The sequence below is a fragment of the Branchiostoma lanceolatum genome, chromosome 1 (genome assembly GCF_035083965.1).
Source record: "Branchiostoma lanceolatum isolate klBraLanc5 chromosome 1, klBraLanc5.hap2, whole genome shotgun sequence".
Lineage (NCBI taxonomy): Eukaryota > Metazoa > Chordata > Leptocardii > Amphioxiformes > Branchiostomatidae > Branchiostoma > Branchiostoma lanceolatum.
The window spans coordinates 31,335,954-31,354,363 of NC_089722.1; the positions used below are offsets into that span (position 1 = coordinate 31,335,954).

General features: G+C 42.7%; 2 protein-coding genes and 1 long non-coding RNA gene across 3 annotated transcripts in view; 2 read left to right on the forward strand and 1 right to left on the reverse strand.

Annotated features, from left to right (window-relative positions):
* LOC136448898 (uncharacterized) overlaps positions 1-18,410 on the forward strand; it is a 136,448-nt gene that overhangs the window by 104,150 nt on the left and 13,888 nt on the right. The window lies entirely within an intron of this gene.
* LOC136448743 (uncharacterized) lies at positions 223-3,250 on the forward strand. Its single transcript, XM_066448391.1, has 2 exons — positions 223-928; positions 2,100-3,250. The coding sequence occupies exons 1-2, from the start codon at positions 656-658 to the stop codon at positions 2,445-2,447; spliced, it is 621 nt and encodes a 206-aa protein (XP_066304488.1). The 5' UTR covers positions 223-655; the 3' UTR covers positions 2,448-3,250.
* On the reverse strand, positions 3,846-17,479 carry LOC136448731 (adenosine deaminase domain-containing protein 1-like). Its single transcript, XM_066448380.1, has 11 exons — positions 17,360-17,479; positions 15,259-15,349; positions 14,572-14,799; positions 13,248-14,058; positions 11,342-11,474; positions 10,086-10,241; positions 8,906-9,024; positions 7,862-8,047; positions 7,004-7,235; positions 6,206-6,338; positions 3,846-5,453 (listed from the first exon to the last, which is right to left on the reverse strand). The coding sequence occupies exons 2-11, from the start codon at positions 15,307-15,309 to the stop codon at positions 5,340-5,342; spliced, it is 2,163 nt and encodes a 720-aa protein (XP_066304477.1). The 5' UTR covers positions 15,310-15,349; positions 17,360-17,479; the 3' UTR covers positions 3,846-5,339.

The window sequence follows — 18,410 nt, forward strand, 5'->3', positions numbered from 1 at the left end:
AGAAGTCATCAGCAAAAAGTGTATTATAAGCCCCGAAAAAGGCCCAGAGAGCCTGCTACGGAGGCTAGGGGAGTTTCCCATTGCCATGTACTTCAAAATGACAATAAACAAAAAGTTCACCAAGACGTCGGGCCGTTAGAACATATTTACCAGCATGGAAGTTCATATGACTGCAACCTCGCATGCTAACAGTTCAACTGTTTGGCCGCCCCCTGTAGATCAACAACTTGGTATATTCTATAAAGGTAACGTGAACTTGGACTTAGTGACCCTTTGTCTACCTGAAACTAGTGAATCCGGTTCACAGGTACGGTGGCTCCGTGGTGTATAATGAACGCAAGACCTTTATTGAATATTTGACGCTTATGTTTGCTCTTACAAGGTAGGTACAGGTCATGGTGATAAAGCGGAAGTATAAATACAGTGATATGGCGTCTTGCGGACTCCAGGCGACCAGCATTTAGCCGAGCCTCAATCAAGCTGACAAAAAGGGCGTCTTACGGTCTGCTGAAAGACTGGCACGTTCAGTAAACATGTCCGATGAATCAATCTACGTGTACACCATTCAGGAAGTAAAGGTGTCGCATATGCATAGAATTCAGGGATATTGAGATACGTGCAGACTGAAAGTAAAAGCCCGAAAGGAACGACAACGATGCATGCGGAGAGCGAAGACAAGAAAACGCCACTTCTTGCGGACCCACGGTACCCTGAAAGTGGCGGCGTAAGGAGGAGAGAAGAAGGGGCGACGGCGAAGTCTGAAGAAGACGAAGAAGGCGAGACGAAGAACTCGCTTGAATGGGAAGGAGCGGAAGGATTTGACGACGGTATAGGTGGGAAGAAAAGGAAGCCGTGGCAGAAACTACGCGGGAAGAACAAGAGGAAGGAAATACAGGCGGTTCCGGAAGTCATAATCTCAAATCCAAAGGTAGGAAATGCTTCATTGATATCCAGGACATTGACTCAATGGGGGATTAATTAACTGCGATCTTAATCAAGTTGATGTAGGCACTGGGGAATTACTGTATGTAACAGGGGCCTTGGATAATCACAATCTGTAATTAGAATGAAATAGCACACAAAATTTATAGAAAGAATACATCACCAAGAACACCCGTGTCTCTACGTATGCACGATATGATTTGAATGGGGGATATAGCAGTGTACACATAAGCTGGCTCCCTCGCCCTTGTACCAAGTCTTGTCAAAAGGATGTCCGAAAACAACTTATGACATCCTATCCAACTTGTGATATGTCTCGATCTCTCTTTCCTGTGATCATTGATACCTTGTGTGTTTCTTATTTGGGGGGGGGGGGGTGTTTCACTTTCACTTTCACAAAGGGGAGCCCCCTGATGATTACGTAACACTAGTAATGGTTTCGTATACGTAGTACTTTCTTCCTCTTTTCACAACACGATAGGGATCTCACCGGAAATGTCGATTCCAGATACTGTAAATGCACTTAAGTTCGCGTGGTTTTTATTCCGCACTAAGGCGAAAATGGAGTGTTCGCGGTGGTTTTAAGTTTACGGCAGCGCTATAGTTACATACTGCTACAGTATTGGACAAAAATGTTAGCGGTAGTTTTAAGTTCACCGCGAAACGGTCGCCGCGAAAACCGCGAACATAAAACCACCGCGAACATTTCTGTATTTACAGTAGTAGCTCCTCGACCGGCGTTTCAAAATGGAAGTCAGCTGTTTTCTGATTGGTACTATGTCCTGATCCCTTTCCTCCAAATCACTTTTGAAACTAGAGTTCGGAGACCTCATACCTCCGTTAGAGATTAAGAGCTTTTGTAAATTTGTTTTGTCTCATTGATTATGGAAATAGGGGGGCTCTAATTTGCATCAGCAATCCGTTCTCAATTGATTGTCTTCTCTTCCCAAATTACATATATTATGTGTGAAAGTCCTATCATTGGCAAAATTCGATTTTAAAACGGATAAACAGACCAAAAACAATACCTCCATCTTCCCGGAGGTAACAAGAGTAAAGAAACTCACGGGTCATTAAAAAAGCCACCATATTCCCTCCCAATGTGTATATGTACATCAATCAATAAAAAAGCATCTAATACTATTTTTTTTTTCCAGGCCAGACCAACGATTGAAGACCTCCAGCACGAGGTGGAGAAAGCTCAGGACATCGCGCGGAACAACGTCCAGAAACTCGTCAACAGGCAAGACCAACAACTGCAAGACGTCCTGGTAAAGTCGGAGGAGCTGCTTGCCGCCGCAAACGACTTTGCGAAGGTGTCCCGATGTGTTAAACTCAAGGCGTGGCTCAGGTCTAAGAAGTGGACGATATGTGTCATTTTCATTGTGGTTCTGATACTCGGCGTGATTGGCATTGTTGTCGGTGTACTGTATTCACCCACTGTACACCACATGAGCACTACTACTCAACCCCCCTCTATTTCAGAAGTAGAAGAGTCCGGTTAACTCACTCTGGGACTAAGAGTAACTGAAGGCATTAAGATTAAGGTAGCAGAACACAGTTTTCAGCCTTTGGGGGTTTCTATACTTAAGCCGGGACCACAAAGTGACCAACATCGACGTGGATAAAATGATATAGTAGGGTACCCTACAAAATCACGACAAATGAGTATTCCCGGCGTTCAACGCAGTGATTCGAACATCTGACGAAGGTTGGAGTTACCAGCCGAAAATTTATGGTTAGTTCAACTTCCTTGTGTTGGATTATAGTTTAAAATTTCCAATATGTACTCTACCAACACAGATGAGCTTTCATGCGGACAAATGAGTATGTTGAAGTCAAAGGTACGATCTATAAAATAACTGAAAACAAAAAAAGTTATGGTTTCATAATTTCACGGCCACATTGATATGGGGTCATGCGGGCAAATATGTCGTAAACGCTGACAGTTTAAGGTTTTTCATTGCATATGAATACCCAGTGTAGTTCCTGCCCATGATGATATAATAACAAGCGGTTTTCTGCATTTGTTCTAGCAAGGACATTATATAAATAATGGGGGGGTACTAGTTAATTGTGCTGTATACACTAGGCGTTTCATCTCATATGAATACCCAGTGTACTTGCTTCAGATGATGGTACAACAAGCTCTTTTCTGCATTTGTTGTAGTTAGTCTATTGAGATGTATACACATCTACAAGGACATGTTTACTGTTGAATCAAGGAGGTTTTATATTATATATGAATGAATACAGGACCGATACATTGGTTGAATACAGGATTAAAAGACCTGTTGGTCATATCATATTTTGTCGCCTCAATTCTTGTTTAACAAGAATTATGATCTCAAAATTTGAGAATATAGGAATCTTTTTTTGGGGGGCTCGCCTTGTTTTTTTGTTGCCCCATCTCATTAATTTTGGAGTCTGCGGAGGATGTCATCCATAAAATTTACTTGCTGTGGCCTTATGGAGATATCCTTGTAATACTAGTACATAGAAATTGCCTTCCCTTACTTTAGATACAGCACTGAAAAATTCCTATTCATGTTTTCTGATAAACTGACTGTAGCAAGACCCAAACAAGATTCATCATTACCAAGATGCGAGAAAAAGCTGAACTTATATGCTAGACTAAGATTCTTGTACCAACATGTGTATGTTTGTAAACATGTCTTATTTGTGACATTGTACTTAGTTGGGCAAAAATGTACAACAAAATTAAATAATTCATCCATTCAAGGACATTATATAGGAAATTTTATACAATCTCCCTAATTCATTAATTTACCTGATTTTTCTTTTAACATGACAAAGAAACATCAAACTTTCTTGAGCTTCTAACACAATTTCCTCACAGCTCTTCTTGACACTATGTATCAACTGCACAGCAGATGGACTGATTTGGGAACACATATGACTTTAATATCAACATTGCAAATAAACAAGAAATACAGTTTGGTGTCACTTTGGTATTAAACTACACAGAATCCTAAAGAAAACTTGACTATTACACAAATGCCTTTTCATAAATCTTACCAAAACTGCAGTCTCTGTAACACAAATTTTCACTGTCCAGGACTCTATACGCCAGGTCAAAGTCTATGCATGTGCAGCGATGTGCATTGTGGGTAATGTCTCAAAGTTGAAAGCCACTGGCTGAGACATAAACGAAACATATCTGGACATGTATTGAAGGTAGCAGAACACAGTTTCTGGCCTATGGGGATTTCTATAGTTAAGGGCCCCAAGGTGACTAGCTTCGACGCGGTAAAAATCATAGCGCGGTGCACTTGAGAAATACGAAAAACGAATATGTTTGAGTTTAGGGTACAACCTATAAATAACTAAAAAAAACAAAAATCCTGTCGGCGTATCGGCTCCTCACACCCACTTTGAAACAGCGCTCTGCGAGAGGTCACTGAATTGCAGTCGCCTGACCCCGTGAGGCGGTTGCACAAGATGGCGTATTTATACACAAAGCGGAAAAGGCCCACTATCCAAATCCCACGGTCTAAAAGCCGACATATTTCTACACCACACAGCACAGTTTACACATGGATCCCTCTCACATGCAGCTTTCTACCCAGTCTTTAAGAGTTTGGGCCGCACTACTTTCTGTACCCACGTCATAGACCCCGGGGGTCGCGGATTAAAACTGTGTTCTGCTACCTCAAGCATGGTCTAGACAAGAGCTGTTTACAAGCTATCAGGGGCCTTCATCTTTGACATATGACCGACAGTGCATCTCGCCACACAGTTTTAACCATGAACTAGTTTATGAAGGCCCTCCGTACAAGTTACAACCCGACCTGCGGAAGGGTTAATAAAAGCGGCATTCAGTCAGCCTAACCCAAACGTCAACTCTGGTAATGATATCTACATGGAAACAGAAGCCAGAAATAACAAATATGAAACATGTCTGATCCTAGCTACATGAACGTCTGCATATGACAACAGTAATGATCAACTGAAGTCACTAAATCAAAGTCTCTGTGGCTTGTAGGCCTTTTCACCTTCTCAAACTCGAAAATATCGCACACGAACAAAGTGTGTAGCACAATCACTAGTCATGGTAACAACAGCATGCTTCACAACATATGAACAAACTCTTTCTCTGCATATAACATCATCTTCTATCTTTATTGCATGGTTTCTTGTTTTTGGAACGATAATCTCAGTTTTCTTTTGTGCGAAATCACAATTTCTGCATGTAGTTTTTCTGAATGTAGTTTTGCACGAACATTTAATCTTTATTGCATGCTTTCTTGTTTTTGGAACGATAATCTCACTTTCCTTTGGTGCGAAATCACAATTTCTGCATGTAGTTTTGCACGTACATGTCAGAAAACCATGCCCTGGATCTCTCCTTGTCCGAACCATGGACGTTTTCCTTTTTATTTCTGGAAGTGTTCCTCTTCCTCTGGTTTCCTCATCCAAGTGCCAAAGCCCCTTCTGGCCAGGTGGTCGTAAAGTTGCCGCTTGGCTTCCTGGTAGTTTTGACACATCATCTGGAAACATTATGCAACAACAGAGTTAACATCAAAACCTTCTAACACCCCCAAGCGAGATGTTCCAAAATCGTCAAGTATTCTAGAATTTAGAGCCAAGTTAGTTGGGAGTCCAGCTGTAAGCTAACAGATTGAAAGCTAGAATTTTCTGTTGTGTGCCTGGAATTTTCAAGCATCATTTGAGAAGAGATACTATGTCTTTGGGATGTCCAGGTAGTTCAACTAGTAGCAGCCTCACAGCTCAGCTCCTGGCTTTAATCAGTTGGTAACTGGTAGAACCCGATTTGATCCTGGTTGGGAATGCAGCCGTCTTTCGGAAGGGACATAAAATAGAAGTCCTGTGTTCGAGTTACCTCAAGCACAGGGAGGGGTTGCTAGTTCTTCCCTTTAAAGTTTAACCCTTAAGCTGCCAGTCCCGGTCTTATCAGGGATACAGAAACATGCCTTGTGTGCTGCACCCGGTTATAACCGGGATAGAGTATTCCTCAGAAGAAAACAGCTTTGCGTGCATTTAGCGCTCGAAGCCCGGAAGTTAGGGCTGCCGGCTGTTTCAGGGGTGAAACATTTTTTATTTTCATTTGGCTGGAAATCCTACTCTAAAGGGAAGGACCCCTCCCTGTAAAAATAAACTGAAACAGCAAGGAAATTTACTGACTTACGTGCCACTGGAGGGTCTGAATAAACAAGCGAATGAACAGACAAACAAACAAACAAACAAACGAAGGAAGGATCGAACGGACGATCGTCTTTACCTTTGCTTGGATGTAGTTGCTAGCTGTGGCTAGGTCCTGCCTCCTGGCTAGTGCACACATAGCCCTGAAGCGCATGAGATAGCCTGCCTTGCTGAGCCGACTGGCACCCAGGGCACCAGTACGGAAGGGAGACCTGAGAACACATGTACAAGATCAGACAACACTGAAAGGATGGTAGAGTGAAAGAAAAGTTTTTCAATGACTGAATATTTCTATAAAAGACGTTTGAAGAGATAAGGCTACCTTTGGAGAATGGATGAGGAGAAGTGGCACAAAAAGATCATCACAATGACCATGGATGGACAAAATCACAGGAATGAGCAAAAAAACAACAACAAAGTTTAAGTGCTTAGTACAGAGCTAAAACTTTGTTTCAGCAAAAAGTTCATTAAAATCTGACTGTTATACTGCAGTGACGTCGGCGTGGCGTAATGGTTAGAGCGTTGAACTCGGAATCAGTAGGTCCCAAGTTCGATACTCACCATACCCCGACGTTGTGCCCTTGGGAAAGGCACTTTACACTACCTTCCCGGACGGTAGAGTGATGCCCACTGAGCCTATTCGGCTAATCTGTCAAACTGTGTGCCAAAAAACACAGTGTGGATTTGGTTGCCGATGTGCCAACATCTAGCACATTTGCCACTGAGAACCGTAAAATTAATTTTTTTTTTTTTATATTGCAGTCAAGATTCACAAAGGTCATGCAATGTCAGCAATCGGCCAATGCCAGGAAGCTGAAACCCACAACTCAAAAACTCTCTTTTGAAACTCTCTCGTTTATATCTCCAGTAGACTCACGTCTCGGTGCTGCGTCCGGTGTCCGTGTTGACGATCTCCAGGGACTCGTCCCCCTTGCACCAGTTCAGGCTGATCCGCCCGAAGTCGGCGGCGTCCGGCAGACTCACGTTCTCCGTCACGCGTCCCAGCCGGGGGTGGGTGCTGATGTATTCATCAGGCAGGTCTGCAGAGATTTGGTTGTCGATTCGACAGCACAGGGCGCGGGAGAGCTGGCCGTGGTCGTAGTTTGTACCTGAAGAAACACAGCAGTACTGACTCGTTCAAATAGTTCAAACTATTAGCTAGCAGGGCGTCAGGGAGTCTTCTGGATGCCCTACACTTAAATTAGAAAACAAAGAAATTAGACTTCTTCTTTTACAGTGACACACAGTTTCCCTGGTAGTTACATACACATGTACCGGTACATTGTGTTCCCCCTACATACTGCGACTGTTCCTTTTTTCTCAGACCTGAGACAGTATGAAAAGTTATTGACATGTAAAGCTAGTGGGAAATTATATTCAAATCAAAAAGTATTCAAATCAAAAAGTACATGTATTCAAACCCTAATGTGCAAAGTATGTGCCCTGGGAAATCTTTCCCACACTTACCAATGTACCAATATCATAAAGATTCATCCACATCTTCTGGTATAATGCTGTTCACAAACAAACAAACAAACAAACAAACAAACAAACAAACAAAGAGACAGACAGATAAACACACACACACACACATGCATAAAATGTAGCCTGAATTCAATCAAGCCTCCTGTGACCACCTCGCAACTCCGCGGGGAGGGGAGAGAAACCCCCGGACAGCTGGAGTTTGCGTTATACAGACTACATAAAATGCACAATACATGAAAATAAACAATACCAAACGTGACGGAAGACAGGTAGACTGGCTCGATGAAGTGGCTCAGTAGCGCCCCCTGTAGACCCAGCACGTTCCATTTGGCCAGCTTGTCGCTGCACGACATGGTTCCGATCTGATCCGCGGTCCTCAGCTGATCCCAGCTGTAGCTCAGTTTGGCACCCCTGTTCAACGGTCTCGCACTGAAACCTGGAAAACATGCAATCCAGTGGTTGGCAAATAGTAAGGACAACCTCAAGCCAACCATACATCATGTACACACTCACGCCACATCTTCAGAAAAGACGCTGTAGCCGCATGTTCCTGTTTAAGACTTTATTCGAGCACACACCACTAGTTTCACCTTGTGTGTGGCTTTCTCAAGGATCAGAGCTCGAATGAAATCCAGTGGTTGATTTAGAAAGGTTATTAGGTGTACCAAAGCTGGTATATTTTGCAAAATGGAGACTGTACTGGTTGCACAATACAGATACAGATGTGTCCAATACAGCATTTAATCCCCCTATCTACTAGTACTAGACAGTTATCCGTGAGCTACCGTTGAGCCAAAACTGGATTCGTGTGACCCTCGTTTAACGGTCTGGCACTGAAACCTGGAAAGTACACAATTTCAGCAAGGAGAAGAAATTCAACCATCTCCCTACTACCTAACTCTGTAAGCAATAGAGAATGGGGGTGAGGGGGGGTGGGGGTTAGGGCCAGACGGCTACTTCAGTGTGCTAAAGGTTAAGATCTTGAAATATTTATTCCTTGTGAATTTCCTCCTGATTCTGTCAACTTGTTTTCCAACTGGCTCCCATAAGGCAACAGACATGCATATAGCAAGACATTGAAAATAGGAAACGAGATAATCTTTAACGACTCAACAACAATAGTAAATTTATGTGCGTAACCCCACACGAATATCTATGTGCACCTGTGCACCCACAGCTCCAATTTAAGGTGCATATACACTCAGTATTTGATTTTGAGCCCTGATTTTGAATTGAAGCTGATACTTAAGGCAAAGCACAGATTTTTGTTGCTGCCCCTACTCATGACCCTTACCTGCCTGTCCCTTGATTGACAGCGCCCCGTGCTGAATGTCGTCAAATGTGGGATTGTGTTCACCACTGGTCATGAGTGCCAGGTCCTCCTGGGTCACTCGCAGTCTTGTGGGGTCGTCCCTACGCAGGAAACAACAAAACAAGTTTGAACCGTTTAAGCAGGTTGGTACATACTGTAAATGCATTTAAATTTCAGTGGTTCTAATTTCGCGGTAGGGAGAATATCGAAAACAGACCTGTCCTTGGTGCTGAACACCATCCACACACAAATAGACCTGTCCTTGGTGCTGAACACTATCCACTCACAAACATACCTGTTTTCTGTGCTAAATACTATCCACACACAAACAGACCTATCTTTGATCTCACCTCGTTCTTATCTAGTGACGTCAACAACAGACAAGAAAATCGTGTGTTCACGGTAGTTTTAAGTTCGCATATGAGACAATAGTAGACAAGGGGGTAGGAGGGCAAAAAATGTCAGGGTGGTTCTAAGTTTGCGGCGAAGAGCTTACCTCGAAAACGGCAAACATAAAACCACCCTGAACATTTCTACATTTACAGTATACGTAAATTTCTTGTTCTTGTTTTGACCTCTAGACTTCAGGTCATTTCAATTTGTGAAGGATCAGAGCACTGGTGGAAAGCTTGTTTGTAAGTGCTTCATTCTGTATAAGGTAATACAGAAAGCTAGAAAGGCCATCATTTGCCCCTGAGCAAATACAGCATGATTAGCCATACTCCTCCCTATGCAAAAAATGGAGATGTGCATCTTTGTTTTGAAAATGACAAAGAATTTAGAAAAATAATTCTGAAGTACTAGCAATATGACAAAAGTGTGAACAAAGCCATGTATGCACATGTCCTAGGCAGTCACAATGCCACATTTGGTATAAACATTAGGGCAGCTGACCCAGAAATGCAAGATAACTTGATTAACTCAATTGCCCAATCAGGCGGTCGCATTTTGAAATGTCGTGCTCCCATTGGCTGTCACAAAAAAAACTCAATAAAATCACGAAAAAATGGAAAAAAAACAACGCCTACGGGTATTTGCCCACACTACCTTTGTGCCGTTTTCAGGTCATTTGGTCAAAAAATGACAGAGATGAATCGATTTGAAGATTTGACAGGCATACTAGGTATGGCTAAACATAAATACAGTGCAGACTAAGGCTGACCTGGTGATGTGTGTAGCAGCGTCCCCACAAGGAGCGGTGGTCAGGTACAGGTGGAAGGACACTCCCGACTTCAGCACAAGCAGCAGGGACTCCGGGTGCTTCTCAAAGATGCTGCCGCTCCCCTCCAAGACGTTCTTCAGCTCTCGGTACAAGTACCTGAAGAAAACGTGCGGGTTGAGCAACATATCATATCAAGTTGCATGAAATAAAAAATGAAACTAATTAAGAAAAAATACTTATAAAACATATACAGGGCTCAAAATTGAGTGAATAACATAGAATTGAGTAGAATGTCAGGAAAACCTAAATACAAACCTTACTCCCTCTCTCCAGAGCTTTTTTACATTATAAGAATATCTGATAACTACTACATGTACTAAGATCAATAGGCAGTAGTAGTGGGCAACCTCAAGCAAACTGTAGACACTCACGCGGTATCTTCAGAAAAGACGCTGCAGCCGCATGTTCTCGTTTAGAACTTAACTTTAATATAAGTGAGAACCTCATGTACTTGTGTCATTTAGTCTGTACATTTGAAGAAGCTGTCACGGCGAAACCGGTCGTGGTACTAGACTGAATAAAAGTTCTAAACAGGAACTATGCGGCTCTAGGAGTCTTACTGAGGGACGACTGCGGTGTGAAAGACGTTGCGGCTAGCTTGAGGAATGAATCCACTCAAGATACTTTACATAAGAAAGCCTACATAAGCATCGAACTCACAACAGCGCACCCAAAAAAATTAGGTGCACAGCTTCAAGTTTGGGTGCACAAAATCAAATACTGGCATGGATACCACTTCTGGATACTACAAAGGAGCATACGCAACCAGCAGTATTTTCAGCAGTCAGTAGAGCTGTGTACCTTAACAAATTTTAGGTACATGTACACGGGTTTAGGTTCAGGTCCGGACCTGAACCTGTACCTTAATTACCTGTTCAGAAAATGGTAGAACAAAAGCATGTTTTAACTGGTAACATACTAACAACACAATATTTAATTGTGTTATCATCATATTTATGAAAACACAGATGAAAATCTGACTCCAGCCTTGCAAATGTGTTTTATGTGCTGGAGTATAGTATAGATGTGGCTTTAGTGCACTGCCACCGTAATGTCATAGTAATTTTGTCTGTCAAAGTGGCAATCCCCCGAGTCAGACTTGACCTGATTAGTACCGGTCCAGTACCGGTCCACCAGGGTTCAGGTATTTTGGACCTGTACCTAATTGATTGTACCTGTCAGTGTAAGTAACTAACCTGAGGAGGGACCGTCGCACCACCACCTCTGCGTGGCAGTCGTTCAGAGTGCGCCCGTCGGTACCAATATTCTTCCCCATTACACAGGAGTTCCCTGTTCCCATGGCAACAACCTCTCCTGCATCCACTCTTCCTGTAGAGGAGACAAACACTCATGTCACTCGTGATTTGAAAAAAAATTGAAATTTGGAAAATCTGATATAGAGCTGTGTACCTAAACAACAGGTACACAGAAATAATTACTCAAGCAACTGGATAAAGTTTTGAAACAGTCAGACGTTTCAGACCGCCTCCACTGTCTTTCGTCAGTGACTAACGATAGGACTGAGAACACCAGTTTTTATACCAAAACTCTGAATACGTATGTTAATGAGGTTAAGACAATTCAGGATGTCTTGAAGTAGTCTTTAAAAGAAGATTAATTCAAGACAAAGTTTTGTGCTAATAGTTCAATTAGCTACTGTTGATTTTAGTGCAGTAACTAAATGTTGTTCGTCCGGGGGTGGGGGGTGGTGGTCAGCACATTATCCCAAGTGCCTGAAAGTTCAACTCGTAGACCCCCTTTCCTGTTGAGGGCGGGGTTGTACATCCTCTCATATATTGCTTCTCTAATTCCCCGTTCGAACCAGCGTTCTTCACGATCTAGGATGTCCGTGGATTCAAGATTGAATGAGTGTCCCTGGTTGTGTTTTAGATGGTGGTAGCGGTTAGCGCTCTTTCTGCAATGTTCCTTGTACCTTTCCTTTAGTGGTCGACTTGTCTCCCCAATGTACATGTTATTGCAGTTCGGTTCTTTACATTTCAGTTTGTAGATGACATTGGCTTTGATGCCTTTTTCAGGCCTGTCTTTTGGATGGACCAATTTCTGCCTGAGAGTTGAGTGAGGTTTGAAGTTAGTGGCAATGTTGAAGTTTTGGAAGATTCTTCTGAGTTTTTCCGATACTCCTTGGACGTAGGGAATGGTAATGTTGGCCTTGTTTCTGTTGGTCAATGGTTTGCACTTGAGTGTTTTCTTAGACTGGTCAGAAGGTTTGAGGGCTTTGTTGAAGGTCCAATTTTGGTAGCCACACTTGGCTAAGGCCGCACGGAGATGCCTGTGTTCGTTAATGATGCCTCATTAACATACCTATTCAGAGTTTTGGTATAAAAACTGGTGTTCTCAGTCCTATCGTTAGTCACTGACGAAAGACAGTGGATGCTGTCTGAAACGTCTGACTGTTTCAAAACTTTATCCAGTTGCTTGAGTAATTATTTTTGGCGTATCTTACTACCTGGATGTCTAACTTTCATCAACGTAACAGGTACACAGGATTAGGTACAGGTCCGGATCAGAATCTGTACCTTAAATACTTGTTCAGAAAATGGTAGTTTTTCAATAAGGACAAAAGCATGTTTGAACTGGTATTATTTTTATGAAAAACTCAGATGAAAATTTGACTCCAAACTTGCAAATGTGTTTTATGTGCTGGAGTATAGTATAGATGTAGCTTTAGTGCACTGCCATGGTCATTTCATAGTAATTTCATCTGTCAAAGTGGCCATTCCCGGAGTCAGGCTTGACCTGATTAGTACCGGTCCACCAGGGTTCAAGTATTTTGGAGCTGTACCTAATCGATTGTACCCAGTACTGTATCGGTAGTGTACTGGTACACAGCTCTAACTGAAAGTGTACTCAAATAACTACAGACACACACTGGTCATGACTCAACATTGACAAACAGATGTACGGAGTCAATGAAGAAACATTGTTGAAATGTAAGCTTAAACTAAGATGAATCTAATTTTAGAGAAGATTACATTTATTGTTTGATTGATAATGATATGATTATGAAAATCAAAACGATTTGAATGTACATAAGTACATGTACATGCTCAACTAAATAAAGCCTTTTGAATCTGAACTTACCTTTCTTCACAACGATGACGGCCAAGTTCCTCTCAGCTGACTTCATGTGCGGGAAGGGCCCTGCGACGGTCCTCTGGAAGAACGAGCGTGCCATCGCCGCCACCATGTCGGCGTGCGTGGGCAGCCCCGGCACCACGGGAGGGATGACCGACGGGCGCGGCCTCTCTGGCTCCGCCCTCTCCCTGTTCTGTTGCTGTGGCAACGGTTGGATCTGCTCGGGGAGGTACACGCTGGCCTTGTTCTGGTGCGGAATGACCGTCTCCCGCCCGTACTGGTCATGGAGCTTCACGCCCTTCGGTTTCCTAAAGTCTTCAACGTTCTCATCCTCCAAGCCCAGGAGGATCGAGAGGGTTAGCTTCGCCGCGGCGGCCTTCGCGTCTTTCTTCGTCCTCCCCTGTCCCGCTTTGAACGGCCTTCCGTCGATCTTTGCCTGGTAGGCGAACTGCGGACAGTGTAAGGGCCCCGTCCCCGCCACCTCGTTGAACTCCAGCTTGTGCCGCTTTAACTGGCAGTACTCGTTGAGCGCGCTGACAGGCTGGCGGCGACCGTTCAGGAAACCGTCGATCAGCTCGGCCGGGATGTCCTTGGGTGGGGCGATCTTCCCGGCCTCCGGGTAGCTGGTGTACACGTTGGGGTTTTCGCTGACGAACTGCGTGTCGTACAGCGCAGGCTGGGGCTGGTGGGAGTCCCCAGCAGCTGTTGATGGTTGGTGTTGGGTTGGAGGACCTCCTGCTACAGGTGGTTGGTTGGTGGAAGGCGTGCCGCCATTCAGGACCTGGGGACCCACACGAGAGCGCGCCGCTGTCTGGGTCTTGAAGGGATGAAAAAGTGATTTACTGCAAATATTCAAATGAAAGCTTATCTATATTGGTAGAATACATAATTGTTACAACACAAAGAAAATATGCATGTATTTTCAGTTGGTCTTGTGGACTTTCATCAGATGTCTGACAGATTGCGCCGACTGTCAGGAGACTGGAAACGTGATGATGTCAGGAGTGAATCAAAGGTGGCGGGAAGATAGAATCTACCACCGACACATTTCAAAGACAGAGTTTTGGGTTTCCCCGACAGCTCAGTGAATCAGACATCCAATGAAAGTTGACAAGATCGACTTAAAATTCATGTGTTTTCTTTTGTGTTGGAACAAAGCTTAAATTGCACAATTATTCCGTAAATATGTTTCAAATTCCGCATGCAAGTTCATGAAAGATAGCGGATGACTGTTCGAAAATTTTTGGCATGTCTTATTACCTGGATGTCTAACCATCATCATTGCATTTTTACATTAAGTAATTTTCTTTATTTCTTTTTTTCTTGTTACCTGAGTCTGATTGGGACTTTTCCGTCCCACGACAGAAGCAAAGCTCTGGGCCCCCCCCCAGGCCCCTCCAGCAGGTGTGCCCCATGCAGACGGTGCCTGCGGGGAGGGGGACACCACCGCGGTTGGAGATGTTGTCTGCGGACCCCTTTCTCCACTGCCTGAAGTTCCAACCACCCTAGGGAAGGACTTGGGCAGTCTTAGGGATGGTCCGGAAGAACTTCCAGACGTCTATAGAAGAGAAAAAAAAAGAGAAATAAAGTTATGCTCATTTAGTCATTATTCACACTTTTCACTTTCTGTACATTAAATTTCTATCAAAATTCAAATGCCTAAAGGAAAGGGAATGAAAGGGCTACAAACTTATAGATATAGATAAAAACAATGATGTAGTTTTCAGTTTGCACTGTCTTAAGCCCCCCTCTCACTGGACCCGCGGCAGGCTGGCGGCTTCGATGCGTCCTAAACTGGATTTGTGTCACCATTGACTTTATAATGGGAATATCATTCAAAACGTACAAGTATGACCAAAAAGACAACAAAACACACAAAGCTTAAATGATTTGTTTTTTGTAGATGGAATTCGTTGAAAGTCAATTTGATCGGCCGCAGCAACGCCGCCAGCGTGCCGCGGGTCGAGTGAGAGGAGGGCTTTAACAGCGGGGCCTAATCATTCGTACAAAAATTTACCTGCAGGTTTTGTTGCTGCTGGCTGATCTGGTAAAAGAAGTCCTTGTCCATGGCTGGGATCAGCGTTAACAACGTTAGCTCAAATATTCCTCTGTGAAACAATGAAACATAATAAAACATAAGTTGTCCAAAGTATGAGCTTAACAAAGAATGTTATGCTAACATTTATCAATTATGCATATGAGGTCCTTTTTAGCATGATTGATTCAATGGTGTTCACATTCACACAACTTCCACATGCCACAAGTATGAAATTGCCGTCCGTTATTTACTAGTATGGAATTAAAGTAGTTTCTCATTAATTATGCAAATTAGGCCTACATTTGCATATCAACATTCCTATCTTCCTCGGTTACAAATGTCACATATTTGGATAGTCATATCATGGAACACAGCGGGTTTTTAAAATTACCTCATTAATTATGCAAATAAGAATCTGATTCGCATAATTATCATTCAATCATACAAAGCATCACATAAGCTATCTACATACCAAAAATCATGACCATCCATCAAGCCCACCTTGAGTTATAGTATATTCTCATTAATTATGCAAATGAGGTCTTCATTTGCATAGTTGATATCTATATATACTACATCCATCCTTCATCAAATACTTCTTCAGCAATACATATCCATACTCCATGTACAACCTCCATGTACACCATACAGTATGACGTATACTAATAAATCACCTCTTCCTTCCTAGATATAACATGGTTAACCCACCTACCCTGAACACCGTCCTATCCCCATGCTGTGACACACCACTACTGATTGTTCTTCGAATTCCTGATGTAAGGCAGTGTATATCCAATTTCGGTCTGCTTCCACCAAATTCCACACCACTTTCTGCTGCTAGCTTTCTCATACCACTGCCGACAGCTTGAGTGACAAGCCAATTTGTCCCAACTATTAAGTTTCCTGCATCCCACATGACAAATACGCAACCCTACCACTTATCCTTGACCCCTCGAAACAACACCGGCAACACGTCCCAGGCAGAACACAATGCTATAGCATACAATATAACACATTTTTACACTTTTCTCGTTAATTATGCAAAGCACTTCGCCCAAAATCTAATCATCTTGAGATTTCCCACATACACACTGACACACCAACTACGACAACAAACCATCCAGGCGTTCTCGGCTTATTCTGTTCACTAACAGACACACAGACAAGCATCAACGAATAACCTTCTTGACGAAGGTAACTAAACTGGAATATTATGCATGTAAGCATTACATATCAAGGCATTATATAGGATGTCATTGATAAGTACAACTGGATGTCCCTGTTGACAACATTTTTTTCACTATTGAATTTTCTAAACTTTTGGCAGAATGTTCATGTCAATAAGATCCTTTTTCACTACTAGTATATTTCCTGTCAATAATATAATTTTTCACTATTGACAGGATGTTCCAGTTTTTTCACTCTTGTTTTTTTGCTTCTGTCAATGAGAATTTTCCTTGCACTCTTGACAGGAATTGTTAAAAGCCTATTAGAAGACAAGGAATGCAACCAACCAGAGCATACATTATGTATCTTACACTAGTTACAGCCTTTGATATAATGATTTGTGATCTGTCAACAATTGGCCTTATTGAAACAAATTCCCGTACTACCCATCCTTTTCCTGTCAATAAGATCCAGCTTTTTTTATGCACTGTTGACAGGATGTCCCTGAATGGCCACTGAAAATCAAGCACGCCAAGGAAAATAATTTACTGACAAAAATGACCCCCCCCCCAAGATTGGCTGAATCAAATCAGTTTTCTTCCATATTTAGCCCAGAAAAGCAACAACTCAAAGGACAACAGTATGCACATGGTAATTTGCGGAACATTGGCTTCTACACCTCATTTCTCAAAAGATCATATAGTTCTGTACTTTTGTCAAACAAAGAAGTTAACTTTGCCCTTGAGTCAAAAACTCAAACACGCCGCCATTTTTCTCAGAAATTCCTGGCACACAAGTTCTTCTTCTCCAAACTCTCTCCAAACAAACAAAAACCTCGCCTTTTCGGAATATATTGCGATCTTAAAGTCTTGTAAGCTATAAGATCAAGACTTTGAACGTTAAAACATCTCACCACTGTCTTCTCAAAGTGCCCTAGTTTGCAGGGATTTCTTGTCAGTACTTCGCAACTTCTGGCGACAAGCTCCTCTAACTTGGCTTAGTCAGGGATGAATCACAATTGATACAGAAATGACGGGCCTGGCTGCATAACACAAGCTCTTTTGTGATGCAAAAAATCATGATTTATGTATGAATGAAACGTTCCTTTCTCTGGGTATCGTGACAATTGAAGCGTGATGTTTTGCGTCAAAGGGATGTACAAAAATGTCGACATCATTTTCTTCAATTCTTGTCAGCAGCATTGTATGGATGCTCCCTGAACACGGGATGGTAAGAACATCTGGAGCTCAGCTTCAAGCAGATGTATGGCAAGGGCTTTTGTCGCGTTTTAAGTCCTTTTTTTACGCTTTTTGCCGCGTTTTACGTCTTTCTAGTCGCGCCTTTTCTTCCCGAAGTTACAGTATACACAACGAAGCAGTCGGGAAGTGTTACGGTACTCATTACAAGATTTTCTCGGAGATTTTGTATTTTGAGTTGAAGGAATTTGAGATCAAGGTTCAGGTGCCTGCAATTTTGAACAAATTCGCAAGAGGTCGTCATTGACAGGCTAACTCACTTCACGAGGTCGTTGACCTGCAACCTGTCAGAAGATAAAGCCTTCTCCTTGCGCTCAGTAGCTTGCATATTGGTCTTGCAATATATATGACCGCGTCCTATCATTAAACATGTTGAAGTCCATCTCAGCACTTTCCGTTGCCATGTTGTGTCAAGTGAAAGTGTAGACTTAACCCTTGAACCTTGACCTGTTTGGGAAGCAAACCAACAATCGGGTCACAGGTCACGTCAAAACTGAGGAGGAAGTCTAAACAACTTCCTCGTCGTGTAGACCAGAAGGGAGACGCCGTGTCCAGGTTTGTATTACGTTGAAGTACATAGTTAACCTAAACAAGAAGTTTGTGTCACAGTTGTCGACTTTGTTTTTCGTCCACTGTTGTTGTTGTTGTCCTAGCCGTGGCGACTAACGAAGGGTGTAATTTTTCTTGATATTACATAAACGCCCTTCG